Consider the following 16,499-nt stretch of genomic DNA (forward strand, 5'->3'; position numbering starts at 1 on the left):
CCCGTGGGCGGGGTTACCGGTCGGCGCGGCCGGGGTCGCGCCACTGCGCAGCCGCGAGAGGGCGGTACCACGGCGGCTGCGACATGGGGGGGCGCGGAGCAGACGCCGGAAGTAGCGGTGGTACGGGTCCCGCCGAGGGGTACTCACCGCCGGCAGCGTCCACCCGCGCCGCGGCTAGAGCCAAGGCCCGAGGGGGTGGGCGTGGCGGCCGCCAGAACACAACACCCTCTGTTCCCTCTTCTCGCGGAGCCGCGCCGCGTCGCTCCCCTCCACCGGCTGCCATGAGCGAGCGCCTCCGCCCCAGGTGAGACCACAGAGACCCCCTTCGTTCCCAACCCCTTGGCGGGGCTGGAGCCAAAAGGGCGCGCGGAGCGGGTGTCCGAGCAAGCGTGGGCCCTCCGGGTATTCTTCTGGGCGCTCTGCGGCCCCGGGGGAAGAGGGAGAGGGATGCGCAAGTACCTGGTCCCTGAGGTGCTAGGAGGAGTGACTCGTTGGGTCCACGTCTCCCCCCACCCGCACCCCGTCTTTTTTTCCCCTCGTCTTTCCCTACTTGGAATGCAGTCTGAACGGTCCCGGAAGAGAGACAGTGGCCCTAAAGCTTCCCTGTCCTAAATTTAGGAGGGTGGGGGGATGGGAGGGATGTCTGATTTTTGAGAGGGAGTCCCTAGGACGTCTTTGAGGGGCAGTGGCGGGGAGCAGCCGTCTCCCCAAGGTCAGAAAGGATTGGGTTGAACTCTTCAGCAGGGAAGGATGGGGCTAGATGGAAGAATTTGTGCCCTCGGACGGTTGTGAACATAGAAGGGCAGACGACCAAAGTGACTTGGGGCATTGACAGGCAGGATTCTAAACTGTTTGGATACGGAGCCGTTTGACTCCGAAGGCGGGAGATAGGGCTTGTATCGCGATGCTCTACTTTCCACAAAGCGTGGCCTCAGGACCCGGGTCTTCACCAAGGGGTGCTGTTCTTGCTTGCCGTGTGCAGAATAGAGTCGGATTAAGCTGCCTGCTTGCTTTCTTTTCTCGTTTCCTCCTGTAAGGGGGTGGGGAGGAGAAAGTTGGGATTGGGTACCCCAAATGAAGGGGAGCAACTTTGCTCCAAATTAGAAAAATCCCTCGTGGGATTTGAAGTGAAAAACCTATAGATCGCCAAGTCCAAAACTATCCCTTTTCTGATGAGGAAACACTTAGAGAGCTCAGCTGGTTTACGCGAGTCTTTCCAGGTTCACCAGTCTTTCGTTATTTCCCCGGAGTCTCAGTAAAGCTCAAGGGAATAAAATAGGTTTGCCTTAGTAGATTATGCTGAATCTTGTTGTTTACATTTTCATTGGCTCTGAATGTAATCGACAGTCTTCCCACAAAGGTCTTGCTCTTGGAGGATGGTTAATTAAGGGAAAGCATCCTGAGGTTATTTGGTCCAATAGGTCCAAAGATCTAGGTTGGCCCATACTTCTGCACTGGATTATTGATTTCAGTATATAGTGAGTGGGGCATAAAGCCTGCTTGTATAGAAAGTAAGAGTGGACTAGATTTGAACTTGGGGGCCGACTTGCTATTGGAATTAGGAACAAGTTCCTTAGGCAAGGTAGGCCAGATCCGTCATTGTTTTCCTTCCCAAACCCAGTTTATACTTCTGATAGTCTCTTGTGATGTCTCCTATCTGAAAAAGTCTAAATATTTCCTACAGAAATACTCCTTTTATCTCTCACTGGATAAGCAAACCTGAATGTGCTTATACTGGTAGCAGATGGCTTTTATCTAGTACACAAATAACCTCAACATGTTTATACTGGTGATTTCATTGCTATAAAAAAACCACGTGATTTGGACAGGGGTTTCTTACCTGCTTTTCACCCCATGTTTCATGGAGTATGATGGACCAGCCCTGCCAGCTCCTGTTGTCATAATATCTCCAAGTCGGTTCAGTTTCCTGGATCTGTTTCCTCAACTTTAAGATGAAGGGTTGGTCTGAGATGGTAATTTTTCAGACTGTTATAAAATATACTGAGATAACCATAGAGGGGTAGATGTATGTCAGGGAAACCCCTACTTTAACCAAAACAAGTCCTTTATTTCATATATATGTTGAATGATTTTTTTTCACTGATAGAAAGGTTTCTGTTACTATATTAAAAAAAAAAAAGTTTGAAAAACACTAGTCTCCATACTCTTAAGATTTCTTTTATGCTCAGTGTCTAGGAGATGACTAGAAGACTGGAAAGAAATGAAATGAGCAGTGATGTAATCAGCCGTCCTTAAAAGTAACAGATGCTAAACAACAATCTGTAACTAGATGCCTGGGGAGAACATAATCAATTATATGGTGGCGGCTGAAATTATAACCTGGTCTGTGGCATTAATGTGGAAGGCTATAATCTGACTTTGTGGGTACGGTTGAACATGAAACTGTAATCTTGGCAATCATTAACAATATTGTTGAAAGAAGAATGTTTCAAGGGTGGAATCTACAAAGAGCTTAGAAAAAGGAGAAAGAAGAACAGGAAGGCTCATTCTTTTTTTTTTTTTTTTTAAAGATTTTATTTATTTTTTTGTCAGAGAGAGAGCGTGAGAGTGAGCACAGGCCAAGAGAGTGGCAGGCAGAGGCAGAGCGAGAAGCAGGCTCCCTGCTGAGCAAGGAGCCGGATGTGGGACTCGATCCCAGGACTTTGGGATCATGACGTGAGCCGAAGGCAGCCGCTTAACCAACTGAGCCACCCAGGCGTCCCGGAAGGCTCATTCTTAATCCATACCATCCAAAGGAGAGGGCCTCCTATGGGGTGATTGGGGTACCGTGAGAAAGCTGCTGCTGATGAGGCAGGGATATTTCATGGGACTTTTTCCAGAGTTTAGTTTAAATCTGCAGAACCAGCCCATCCTCTCTGTACTCACATCCTTTTTGTCCGACAGCCTCCTTGACGTTCATTTTCTTGTCACTGCAAAGATAGGCCATGGATTATAAGTGAGGAAATTGGGCAGTTGGGGTCAGGCTCGTAAGTGGTTAGAGTGGCTCAGCCGCCCAGAGCACAGTCAGCTGCTGGCATATTGATAAGGGAAGAGTTTGGGGACCAGCATTTGGTGAGTTTCCCTGGGGTGGCATGTGACATCTGTCGGATCTTGTTCTGTTAACTGCATCTCTTTTCCAAAAAGATTCTCTGGCCATATTAGGGTGAAAATAATTATTTGGTTCAAATCTGTGGTAATAGCACATCCATTTAAATGAGTATCAAATCTGCTTTTCACCTGGTTTTTAACCCCCACATATTTAAGAGTAACGTGCGGTTAAGATCCAGTGACCTGAGAGAAGGGTTAGGGAGCAGAAATGATGATCTTAGAAACAACTGAGTCTTAGAATGAGGTCACCAGAGCCCTTTTGCAGGTTGGTTAATGCTTGATCAGAACCACCCACTCACAATGTATTGTTCCAAGCCTAAGCTGGGTCTGCACTCATTAATAGATGTATACAGAGTACAGGAGTATCGCCAGATACAGTTGAGGTAAGGGTGATAACTTAGATGTTCTCCAGTATCAAGACTTCAACTCAAAACCTTGAGGATATGGGCCTGCCCTACCATGCCACACTACTGGCATAGAAAGTGTATGACTGTACAGAAGATACTCAGTCCTCAAATAAATACTTTGCTCAAATTCAGTACCTGCCCAAGAGCTGTCTTTCCTCTAGCTATAGAAATTTGAATCTTTCAGAGTTTTCCTTATAGTAGATTATGCTGCTTTGTATAAATTGGCCTCTTGCCAGTGCTGCCAGTGACACTTTCTATAGTGATGGGAATGCCCTGTGTCTGTGCTATCCAGTACAGTTGCCCCTAACTACCTGTGGCCTTTGAACACAGAAAATGTAGCTAGTGTGACTAAGGAACTGGATATTAAATTAAACGTAAGTAACCTCATGTGGCTAGTGGCTGCCATATTGGATAGCACAGTTCCGGGCAGTTTGCCTTCAAATGATACCTCCTCTAATTTATTTCTATTTTCTGTCTCCTAAATGGGGCCATAGACATCCTTCCAGGAGCAATTAATTCTTTCATCGAATACATACACATTTTGTCTGTTGCACATCTGAGAACACTGAGGTAAATGTGTGGATTTTCCTTAAACCTGAAAATTTTGAGCAGCTTATGCTGCAAACTCTAATAATTTGGTGACATAACATACAGTACTAGGTGGTGCGGAGAGAATAATGGAGTTAACGTGTGGCAGAGCAGCCTTTCCAGTGACGGTTGGGAAGAGTGATCTAATGCTTTAGGGCACTGAGCTTTTGTTGCATGTAATAACTGGGGGGAAATCAGGGATGAAAGAAAGCTGCAGATCAGAGACCGCACGAATCTCTGATTCTATCCCTGTGTAGCACCATTTTTGTGAGGATTTTAGGGGTACGCGGGCAGAGACAGCCACTCCTGACTTACATACTGTCCTGTGGAAGGGAGTAAGATGCGGTAGTCTGAAATGGTTATTTCAGGAAACGCAGAGGGAAGATAACCTCAATTAGGTGGAATTTGGAAGCTTAGTCATTAGCGTCCCCCCGCACCTGCTTGTTCCCAGTAGGCATTTAAAGTCGCCAGGCTTCTTTTTAGACATCAGTTGCACTCATTTAAGCTCGCCCCAACTGCTGCTATTTCGTATTTTCGGTCTTCGTGCCCAACGATGGTGTACTTCTAACTTTTTACCTATTGGGATAGTGCGTATGATGACTTCTGTTTTCTCAGGTAAGAGGGCAAATTTGTTGTCATGATTTACAGTTTTAAGTGCCTAAAAGATCAATTGTTGGATTTTTCTTTTTTCCCTCCCTGTGATTTAATTTCAGGAAAAGGAGAAGGAATGGCAATGAAGAAGACCATCATCTTCCCCCCCAGATCAAAAGGAGTAGTAGAAATCCTGTCTCTCACGATTCCTGGGACACAGAGGTAGGAAGTGTGGTCAGAGTTTCTGCTGTTTTCATTGACTTGAGCTAAATAACGCAGTTTCTTCTCGTAATTAAAATTATTCTTCGAATAAATAAAAGTCATCTTACTTGATTGCAGTGGTTTCAACTTTTTTTGAGTCATGGCCCCTTTGAGGAAGCTGTGCACCTTCTCCCCAGCAAGGTGGCATATGTCTGCACATAGTAGTACACACACACAGCCCAGAACTTGTTAGAAGTTCACGGACCTTTGAAAACTCATCTTTGAGCTGTCTAGTTGAATTTCAGGAACCAATTATTTTCTAGTAATTTAGGAGCCATTAATTATTTTATATATATATATGTGTATATATATATATACACATATATATACATATATATATAAAATGTATATATATATACAAAATATATATATTTTGTTGTTGTCATGCACATGTCTTTATGACAAACTGTGTAAACATTCAGAGTAGGTAACGTCTGTGCACACATAATCCTATTTTTAAGTGTTACTGCTTTTTTTTTGCTTTTCTTCTTCTTTTTTATCATGTTGTTCTAAAAGAGCTCCTGTGGGAGGCAGGGTGGAGGGGAGTGAGTGGGAAGAGAGGGAAAGAGCTCCTGAAGTTCTGGTTTCCTGAAAAGAGAGCTTCAGTGTGGCACCTGTGGCAGAGTTTCTGTGTGCACCCCAAGGGCTGCCCTTCAGGGGTCAAGGAGGCTAACATTCAAATGATGTCTCTGTTACCGCAAAATTGTGATCCTTAACAAGTCATCACCGTGACTGAGAAGCTCCTCACTGGCAGAGATACCCAAGCCCAAGTCTCGTAACTTAGAGCAGACCTCTGTGCATCACAGAACTCTCCGTACCATAGTTTTTGCACAACCAGAATAATTCGTACTTTAATTAGTTCTTGATAATAGGATTTGACCTACATCCAGTCTTTACGGGAAATCCAAAGTTACTCCCCCCAGGTGGGGAAGAAATCCGTTAATGTGTAGGTCGTACACATTCGGGGGCAGTAAATGAGCAAGTGCAGATTAGCTCCTTCGGTGTGGAGACTTGAGTTCCTGTAACTCCTGTCCCCCTTTTAAAAGTCTGCTCTCCTGCTTTCTTTTTCTTATGTTTTGAAAAATGATTAACAGAAAAGCAGTTGAGCTTTTGTTTAATGTGACAATCAGAGGATGAAAGAAAAGCAGAGATTAGAGGCTTCCTTGAGCATCCAGTGGTAAAACTGTGACAATTGAGTTTCCATTATTCTTTTGGATTATAAGTCTGTGAAAAGAGTGTGCAGGGATTACTTTCACCGCATCAGTGTTCCTTTACTTGTGTCTCTGTGCAAATCCTGCCAAGTGGTGTTTACATTAGTTCAGAGGTACTGTCGGTCTAATTCTTTTGTGTTGATCATTTGTGCTGTTTACGGTTGTGATGCCTGAGAACAGGATTATAAATTGTCATTTAAAAAAAAAAGGAAACACTTCTGATCTCATATTTTCAGTAAGACTCTTAGTAGTTTTGTTTTAATTGCTGTTTATAGAAAATGGTCTTTACTCCCTGTCTAAAACCTGTAGCATTGATATCACAGAAGCAAACCATGTATTGTTTTTCAATGTTTTGGTTCATGTGTCTTGTTCTTACTTGTTCAAAGAAATGGAGCGGCTAAATCACTCTGTAATCATTAGTCTGAAAGATGGACTAGCTTGCCTTTGTTAGAATTAACAGGGCATGCAGGCATTTTTTATTTGTTGTGATATCTGAACTCACGGGTAGACCCCGTGTGGACGGTTATGGCTGTCCCCTGCAGCCCTGTTGACTGACCGGTTACCAGCGCTCTGAATGTGTGGCCACTTGTGCTGTGCTTGTCCAGGGGTGGAATTAACCAGTAGTGAAGCTGAGTCAACCAAGGGAAGGCTAGAGAAGCAAAAAGCAGGAGAAAACCTTTAAAATGGAAAGTTAAACCCTGAATAATTGAATCTGCACCATTGGAATAGATTGTTATGTTTATAGCACAAAAATATCAGGTTTAGGGGCATTGGCTGCTTTTTGATAATTGTATACGAATACGAAAATAATAAAATGATTCATTATTAGTGGATTGTTAGTTTTGTCAATTTACGTAATCAAAGGTTAATGAAAATGTTTTTATTTTTTTATTTTTAAAGATTTTATTTATTTGTCAGAGAGAGAGCAAGAGTGAGAGAGTGAGAGAGCACAAGCAGGGGAAGCAGCAGGCAGAGGGAGAAGCAGGCTTCCTGCTGAGCAGGGAGCCTGATGCGGGACTCGATCCCAGGACCCTGGGATCATGACCTGAACCGAAGGCAGATGCTTAACCAACTGAGCCACCCAGGCGCCCCAAAAAAGTTATTTTTAAATTCTAAGGTGGGGCCAGTGAGATAGTTTCCTTAAGCCTAACTGAGTAAAGAGAAACTGTTTCTTGTGTCTTTCCTGAAATACTTAATTTTAGAATTCTTTTTCTTGTGACTTGAAGAGCTTTCATTTGGAGGGAGTTTGCTTTAATTCTGAGAGGATTAAATTAAAGTTGTTTTTATAATTAATTGCCAAGGTTACGTTTTTCTCCTAAATGTAATACTATTGTCAAGTACTGGGGAAAAAGGTGTTTGAATTATATGTTGCAAGTAAATCACAGTTATCTGTAAAATGGAGATCGTATGTACCTCTTTCCCTAGGTACTGTTGAAGGGGAAGCATGTGAAGTGACTTGCCAGATTAGTTACATAAACAAACTTTTAATCTACTTGTGCGTTTTCTTCTTGTCATTTTTGTAGGCGGTATTATCTCTGCTTTTCAGATGGGAAAATTGGGGCACAGAAAAGCAAAGTAGTTTGCCAAAAGATACCCAGTTAATAAGAGGCAGAGTCGGTGAGCCCAGAGTTTGGCTGGTGAGCCCCTTTGCTCCTGACCGTGGTATGTGCTGTTGCACGGAATATGGGACGGAAGTTCTGAGAGATTTTGCTAAATATATTCAGAGGCAGCTCTGTCCTAGACTTCTGTTACATCATGGGAACAGAGAAGGGTAATTTTCCTCCTCCTGTCTTAGCTGGAAAATATTTTTCCACGTAAATGTTACGATACAGTATTAGCTTGAAAGCAGTTTTAGATCGTTAGCTAGAAAAAGTGAAGAAATTGGGGTCTGGAGGTTTTTTTCAAAACTCTTAATTGGTGTTGGAAACAAAGACCCTTAATCTTAACTTCAGTGACTTGTATTTAATGACTTGTGAGCCTTAGGATGCCATTTTAAAGTTGAGATATAATTTCTGGTATGGGAACAAATTTTTTTGTAACACCATGCTAGATGAATGTGTAAGTCAGGCCATTTTTCTCTTTATTGAGCAAAACGTGAAATCATTTATCAATCTGTGTCTCATGCTGGGTCCTGTACGAAGGCAGTGACATTCCCTGATCTTGGACAATTATTTGGATGGGTAAAAACTAGCAAGATTTAACTTTATTTAAATTTGTTCTCTTAGGGATGGTCTTATTGGTTTGAATTTTATCTTAATTTGTAGTAGAGGAATGCTTTTTGCTTTCAGTTTTAATATCTTTATCTACAGTTTACCCTAGATGTTTCCACATAAACGTGGCTTCTTTCACAAAGGTGCACGCCTTGGAAAAGGTGCTGCTACCTGAGTAACTAGAAGCAGAAGATTTTTAAATGTTTGTGGGGTTGTTTTTTTAAAGATCTTTAACCTACCAAGACCATTTTAATTTTTCAGATCACTGTAGAGTAACAAGGAAAGAGTGAGAGAATGTGGAGGAAAAACAGGGGTGGCTTACCTTGAGTAACCTCTGCCTTTATCTTTCCCTGCTAGGAGGGGAAAGTTTTCATGTCATAACCCTAAAATCCCACGGGTATTGTTAATGCAACTGCAAAGACCTGACCAAAAAGTAACAACCAGGGAACCCGTGTATCATTACAATTAGGGTTCTCTAAGTCCATTTATCTTAACTGCTAAGAATTAGCTGAATATCAGGTGATTTTTTTTTAATACTGTGAATTTAGATGACAATGAGAATATTGAGTATAATTTCTTTAAAAGTATCTTTAGGCTTTTAGTTTTTTGCCCATTCTTTCTTCTTCTTCTTCTTTTTTTTTTTTTTTTAAGATTTTATTTATTTATTTGACAGAGATATCACAAGTAGGTGGAGAGGCAGACAGAGAGAGAAGGAAGCAGGCTCCCTGCCGAGCAGGGAGCCTGATGCGGGGCTCGATCCCAGGACCCTGGGATCATGACCCGAGCAGAAGGCAGAGGCTTTAACCCACTGAGCCACCCAGGCACCCCCCTCCCTTTTTTTTTTTTTTAAGATTTTATTTATTTATTTGTCAGAGAGAGTGAGTACAGGCAGACAGGGTGGCAGGCAGAGGCAGAGGGAGAAGCAGGCTCCCTGCCGAGCAAGGAGCCCGATGTGGGACTCCATCCCAGGACCCTGGGATCATGACCTGAGCCGAAGGCAGCCGCTTAACCAACTGAGCCGCCCAGGCGTCCCTTTTTTAAATATTTTATTTATTTGACAGAGAGAGTGAGAGCAGGGGGAGGGGCAGAGGGAGAAGCAGAGTCCCCTCTGTGCAGGGAGCCCAACGTGGGGCTGTATCCCAGGACCCTGAGATCATGAGCTGAGCCAAAGGCAGACACTTAACCAACTGAGCCTCCCCGGTGCCCCAGTTTGTGCCCATTCTCATCTTCAGTCGGTTGTAGGGTAGTAGGTGCCTCCTAAGAGAAAGAACTGTTTTTGGTGATGAAACTATTAGGGTATGTGTCGTGTTTAAAAACCCTGTAGTAAAGGAACTCTGAAATTACTTTCTAAAATGGTCCATTCAAAGTGAAGAAACAGGCCTTTCCAAAAATGAGTCTGGTTTTCGCATATGTTTAAAGAAACGGTGCTCATGGTGTACGTCCTCGAGGTGTCAGTAATACGTCGCTTCAGCCCACAGCGTAGAAAGCTTTACCAGGTGGTTGGTTTGTAAAGAAATGAGTGTATGTACCCACATGTACGTGTTTCTCTACAGGTCGGGATTATTTTTTGGCCTGTTGGTTTTTAAAGAGTGAAGTGATTGATCATAGGACATTTTAGTTAGGAAGGACCTTAAAATATCGTGCAGTTCTGCTTCAGCCTGTAAGGGAAACTGAGACGTAGAAAGGATAAGCTACTCCCTCAGGGACACAGAAGAGTGACCGCCTGCATTGTCATTCCTTGTAGTCAGGCGTGGTAACAGTAGCCCACTGAACTCATTTGGAATCTTACAGCCTCCCTGATGATAGCAGACCTGCAGCTCTCTGAAATTGTTGGCACTTCGGAAGCACAGAATTTTCCGGTGGATGCTCTGACAGGCTTGGCTAGGGTCATCTCTTGCCCTTACTCCAGCCTCTGCCGCGGACTTACACAGCACTTGATCGTGACCCTGGGAAGGGCGTGTGGTGAGCCGGAGTTCTTCGGTCCTTTGAGGCTCATGTAAACATAAAAGCACCAGTGAATGGGGAGCTGGGAGGGACGGGAAGCTGGGGTTTGAGAGAAAATCAAATACACTGCCAGTCTGCTTTTCTAATTAAGAAGAAAAAGCATCCAGCTCTAGGTAGTGAATAGATACATATATTCTGGCTCTCCTTTGATGAAGCAGAGAGACTCAGTAATTAATATTCCTGCCTGGAGGCCTTTCTAAAGATTATCAGCGGGAATCGTCTTTAGAGTTGTTTTGGGTGTACACGGCTTGCCTCTTAAGCTGATTTACCCCTTGGGAAAATGGAACCGCTTGTAGGTCGAGAGTCCTGGACCTCTGCCGTCTAATTTGAGCCCTGTGGGCTGAGAACATGAGCACGTCACTGTCCCTGTCCTCTGCGGCAGAGCTGGTCCAACACGTGCTTCTCCTCTCTGCTGAGGGAAACGGCCCTCTGCCTTTCTTTGTCTACTCTGCCTCCTGGCCGAGGCCCCTGAAAGCCTCCCTCGTACGCCTCCCTTCTCTTACAGTCTCTCCAGCGTGGTGTCCCCGGACACGAGCCCACGGAGGTATCTGTCCCTTCCTCATGGGTCCCATTGCCACCCCCCAGCCCGTCCGCAGGCGCTCCCCCCGCCTTTCCCAGCAGCTGGCCCGTGCCTTCAGTGTCCCACCTGCCTCCCCTTCTTCCCTCTCTTGATCCCGTTTCCTTCCCAAAGCCCCTGAACCATCCTCAAGACTCGCCGGTGCTCTCCCCATTCAGCAGACATGCCCTGAGCACCCTAGTCCTTGCCAGCTCACTTGTCTCCTTCATTTCCTTGCTCCCGTCTCCCTTTGGGCTGTGACGCATCCCCTTTGATTTGCATTGCTGCCGCCGGCCTGCTTTCCTGCTTCATGCGTGGAGCCCTCCCTTCTGCGCAGAGCTCCAAATAGGTCTTCGGTGCGGACTTTAGGGCGCCTGATCGTCGAGCCGTAACCCCTCCTGGATATTTTGTCGGACTGACTGTGCCTGGGGTGGCCCGCCACACCACACTGTTAGCTTTACCTCCCCAAACATTCCTTCCTTCTGATTTGCTGCTGCTGTGCTCTCGGTTTGCCACGGCCTGCTTGCTGAAACCATTCTTCTAGGCCCGGTTCAGATACTTTTCATTTTACGGAGGCTCTCCTAGTTCTCCCAGCACCTGTTGCTAGATTGCCGTCACCGCAGTGGCGGTGACGGGAGGATTGTTCTCCATGGCTGGGCTGCCACCATAATCTCGGTTAAGCCCGGCACATTCCTGTTGAATGATGAAGCCGCCCTAGTGAAAATGCCATCTTGTACACAGCAGGCACGGGGACATTTGTGTGGACAGTGCTTGGCCTTCAGAACAGTCTGTGCACGCTCGAGCCAGGTTTTCCGGAGCCACGTGGGGCCCTGGCAGGTGCACGTGTTAAAACGGTGATTCCTGAACAGACGGAGTCGTGATCGTTCTCTTCTCCGCAGGCCCTGGCATCCGCACTTACAGGGACGCACTGGTCGAGTTCACAAGTGCGCAGGCTAATCTAGAGTCCTCGCTGTGCACGCAGGTCATCTCCCCGGGCTAGCGGTTGCCTTGGCGTATTTAGAGAGACCCTGTTGGTTGGAATTGGCATAAGTTTAACTTTATTGTGCTGGTACACGTAGAGGGCCAAGGGGTTTTTATTTCATGGAGTGTGACCTTAATTCTCCTTCGATTTGTGATGTCAGTCTGTCTTGAAAATACCTGGGTCAGATGTCCGCAGGAAGTCCAGAGGAAAGAGAAGGAGCTTTGTAACCACCCACTGGGACGCGTGGTCTGCTGAGCGGTCTCCCTGGGGTGCAGGGACAGTTTGACGACTCTTTCTTAGTCCCCAAGTCTGATAAAAGAATTCTTAAGAACAGTATTAGTAACGAGGTAAATATTTCTGTCCCAGTTTAGCAGCTGTAATTTTTAAAACCGTGTACTGTAAAGGGTGCCCCCTCCCAAGCAATGTGATACTAAAAAGATCCACTAAGTGACGAAAATACAGTTTCTCTTTTCATCTCAAGTTTTTTTGTTTGCTTTATAACAAAATGATCAACTTCTGTGCAGATCTTAAAACGTGGACAGAGACTTACTTTTTAGGGTTAGGAGAAAATAATGGTCTTTCTCTTGTCCCATAAAGTAGGCCTGACTGACAGTGTTCAGACGGACAATAACTTCCCAACTTTTTTGACCCTCTCCCACAGGAGTGTTTTATTTTGTGACCCAGCGCACACTAAATATATTCATGAGCAATAAAACAAATTTCACTGAATGGTTACCTTTTTCATGTTTCGCTCTGTTTTCCTATGCTGGCTGCAGTTTCAAAACTCCTGGTTCATCCCTAGAGAGTGAGATACTCCTAAAAGCTTCCCTTGTAGTGGGAAGACTGGTCACAAATGACAGAGAATAGGAACCAAAGTGTCTTTTACAGAGATGTTTTGGTTTTACCTTTGATGGCAGTAGTGCGTAGGTAACGTTTTGTAAAGGTTAAAATAACACGTAAAGGCCATTAACCCTGATTCTTGGGTTCAGATAGTCCCTCTTCTGTTAGTTTAAAAATAGCATCAGCCCGCTCAATGCAAGTGAATACAACTGAAGCAGTTTTAGAGGTTCTTAAAGGAGGAAAAAAAGTCTTCTGCAAATCTTACTGACAACATCAGCGTACTTTTTAAGTCTCCGTCTTGAAGTTAGAAGTACCTGAAGATCCGATCTGCTTTGTAGCAACATTTAGTTCTCTTACTTGTGACCAATTTGCTTCCCACAGAAATCTTTTTTTGTAGAAGCTATAGAAAATAAAAATACTGTAAAAAATGGAAGGTCCAAATTCTGAATATTCTCGCATATATATCCTTCCAGGCTCTTTTTGGTGTACATAGATGTCTGTACTAAAGAAAAACATTTAAAAAGCCAGCTGGCATTCTGTACATACAGTTTTGCAACCTGTAAAAAAATGTTGGAGACTTCTTTCCTGGTATATATATACATCTCTGTTATTGTTAATAGCTGAGTAGAGTTTCATTGTTAACAGTTATAATTCATGGGGTATATTTTATATATATATGTTATAACCAGTTTCTCTCTTGCTGGACATGGAGGTGATTCTCACTTTTTCACTGTTATAAACAAAGCCACGTTAAACATTTGTGTACCTGTCTTTGTAAAGTTGGTATAAACCATGTTTTTATGCGAGGTTTTTAAAACGGACTAGAAATCACAGGTATGTCTTTTCACTTCACAGTATTGTAGAGAAATTTTTCCTAACCTGTTTATTTTAAAGAACTTTTACCTTTTCTCAGAATAGTGTCACTTTTGCTATTGTAGTGTGAAGTAAATTTTGAGATGGAAACTTGACTTACTAGAAACTGATTCTAGTTCTTGCCTTAATTTTCAGACAGTACCTGTAACGAAAAACAGTAAAGAAAACAGACTAAGAGGAAACAAAGTGTTCTGCGCGGTGGGTTTCATATTTAGTGTAGTAGCTGACTCGTTAACTGTTCACGACCTTACCAGGTGCAGGAGCTCCACACACAGGGGCTGCTCCCCTCTAGGTTAGGAGAAGCTTTTTTTTTTTTTTTTTTAAAGATTTTATTTATTTATTTGAAAGAGAGAATGAGAGAGAGTAAGCATGAGAGGGGGAAGGTCAGAGGGAGAAGCAGATCCCCTGCCGAGCAGGGTGCCCGATGTGGGGTGTCGATCCTGTGATTCCAGGATGATGACCTGAGCTGAAGGCAGTCAACCAACTGGGCCACCCAGGCACCCAGGAGAAGCTTTTATGGAAAACAGTTTTTAGTTTTGAATTGTTTTTGACTTCGTAAGTCTTTAAGTACATTTTTTTAAAAAAAGATTTATTTATTTGAGAGAGAAAGCGTGCACTGGGAGGGGGAGGGAGAGGCAGAAGCAGACTGCCCGCTGAGCAGGATCCATCCCAGGACCCTGAGATCCTGACCTGGGCCAAAGGCAGTGACTTAGCCCACTGAGCCACCCAGGCACCCTGGTCTTTAATTGCGGCTGCTGCTGCTAATCCTGCCGTCTGACTCCATTCAGCCCGTCATAATGCTCTTCCTGTTTGTGGTTTTTTGTGGAAAGACATACAGGTGGTCTTTTACCACATGTGGGCAATGGGATGTGTAAGCTGTGAAGTAGCTCCAGATGACTTATGGCCCATGATGTTTCTCCTTTAAGTCTTATTAAGAACAGATACCCTTCAGGGACATTGCTTTCTCTCCTGGTTCAGACATGTTTCTGTACATATTGTCAGGTGCAACTTTTGCTCAAAAATGGATAAACTAGTATTTTTAAAAAATCACTTCTAAAGTATCTATCTGGAAACATTATTTATACATTTATTTTTATAGTAAAGATACATAATAACCATATTGTAAGACTGTTACAGTAAAGGGTAGGAAAGCAAGAAGCAACTTCATCCCTCCATTTGAATACTATGGCCAGTTTTTTCCCAGTCTGTCTTATGTGTAGACTCTACAGAGTTGCATGCAGACTTTCCAAAACGAATGTCTTTGTATAAGGCAGCACGAATTAGATAGATCAAAGGGTGAAGTTAAGGAAAGTGCGCACCAGATCATTAATTACTAGAACCCTAACTTTCTCATGCATTGATTCTTTCCAGTACAGTACCGGGCTGAGTTGTGGATGGAGGAAGGGCACTGTCGGTCATTTACTTGAAATGCAATACTTAAATTGTAAAATAAACCATCATTCTGAAAGGGATTCTTACCATTGCCTTACCTTTTGAGAACCCTAGTTTTTAGGGATCTCTGAGTAGCTTCTTCAAGACAACTAAGACACTGAATCATATTTGCTGCACTAAAAAAAAGAAATAAGGCACACTCGTGCACACGTATGTCAAACTGCAGAATTGCCATTGTAACTTTAGAAGAAGTACGTTGTACTTTTTCAAGATAGGTGTTCTGCGTTCAGAGAATACCATTTTGTGTCCCTGAGATGAGAACCAGGAAATTGTCCCAGATGTTTTTAGAACTTGTGGCCAGAAGCCATGTTGTGTTAATGACACTTAAACCCTATCCCCGTGATTGATACTTTTCCCTTGGAGGCAGAGAACTTCCTCCTTTGATTATTGGGAAATTATTGGAATGAATGATGAAAGCAGGTAGAGAAGATGTGAAAGAAATTAGGATGTAGTTGAAGAGCTTTGCAGTCAGAAGGCCTGAACCTGGACCCTGCCGCTTCCGGGGATGTGACGGGGATCCTAATCCCACTCCGCCTTACGAGGCAGTCACGGGGATGCAGTGAGGTATCGTAGGTGCGCTCACTTTGTCTAGCTGCAAAGCCCACTGCTTTTGGTGCCGCTGCTCCTCAAACGCAACAGGAAGGAGGCTCTTACACGGGGTATTGTAAATGACACCGCAGTGACGTTCTTAAGAAACCAAACAGCCTAACCGCGATCCTGTTTCTTTTTCCTCCCAGTCTTCAAGCAGCGACAGCGGTGGGAGCAGCAGCAGCAGCAGCAGCATCAACAGCCCGGACAGGGCGAGCGGGCCAGAGAGCGGCTCGAGCCACGTGGCTGCCGGGTCCGGCCCCAACACCCCTCAGCCTGTTCCCGAGCAGTCTGCACTGTGCCAAGGCCCTTACTTCCACATCAACCAGACCCTGAAGGAGGCCCACTTTCACAGCCTACAGCACCGAGGACGGCCTCCGACATGATGTGCCGGCAGTTTCTTGCCTTCTGTGAAGGGACAGCGCTGTGCAGATTTGATATTTCAACTTACAATGTTTTAAAAAATTGCACAAAAATATGCCTGTTGGCTTTTCAGTCTATATTTGAAATAACAGGTCAACAGGCCGTTGTTTACTTGTTGGTTTTGCTGCACTATTGCAATTTCAAAGGGGCTTTGAAGCAATTTTTTATAGGATTCTTTTGAGGGTGGGTCTCAAATCCATGTCGAGGTAATGGTATGAGGAAATCTCATCTGCGTGTTGAATCCATAGTTTGTCCAGTTCAGACTGATTTCCAGATCTGTCAGTTAGACATTCTACTTTATGTAAAAAGGCCTTTTAAAAGTGCGGGATCTTCAATTTTTTAAATTCAATAAACTAGTAAAGAGTATCTAGTTTCCATGAAAAAAACCTAAGTTGTTTTCCAAAA

General features: G+C 44.2%; 1 protein-coding gene across 2 annotated transcripts; it reads left to right on the forward strand.

The window, feature by feature from the left end:
* FAM104A (family with sequence similarity 104 member A) lies at positions 1–16,460 on the forward strand. 2 transcript variants are annotated; one of them, XM_032870726.1, is made up of 4 exons: positions 1–304; positions 4,817–4,916; positions 13,767–13,829; positions 15,821–16,460. In XM_032870726.1, exons 1-4 carry the CDS (start codon positions 84–86, stop codon positions 16,055–16,057), a joined length of 621 nt encoding a protein of 206 aa, XP_032726617.1. In that variant the 5' UTR covers positions 1–83; the 3' UTR covers positions 16,058–16,460. The 2 variants fall into 2 exon arrangements, with proteins under 2 accessions (XP_032726617.1, XP_032726618.1); XM_032870727.1 differs by lacking the exon at positions 13,767–13,829 and having other exon boundaries at positions 9–304.
* The last annotated feature ends 39 nt before the right edge of the window (positions 16,461–16,499 follow it).

Source organism: Lontra canadensis, unplaced genomic scaffold (genome assembly GCF_010015895.1).
Source record: "Lontra canadensis isolate GAN:19392208 unplaced genomic scaffold, GSC_riverotter_1.0 scaffold41, whole genome shotgun sequence".
Classification (NCBI taxonomy): domain Eukaryota; kingdom Metazoa; phylum Chordata; class Mammalia; order Carnivora; family Mustelidae; genus Lontra; species Lontra canadensis.

Excerpts from the sequence above, each read along its gene's own strand:
- FAM104A (XM_032870726.1), top strand. The coding sequence starts at position 84 with ATGGGGGGGCGCGGAGCAGACGCCGGAAGTAGCGGTGGTACGGGTCCC. Across the intron at positions 305-4,816 it reads AGCGAGCGCCTCCGCCCCAG|GAAAAGGAGAAGGAATGGCA; the intron begins GTGAGACCACAG and ends ATTTAATTTCAG. Across the intron at positions 4,917-13,766 it reads ACGATTCCTGGGACACAGAG|ACAGTACCTGTAACGAAAAA; the intron begins GTAGGAAGTGTG and ends CTTAATTTTCAG.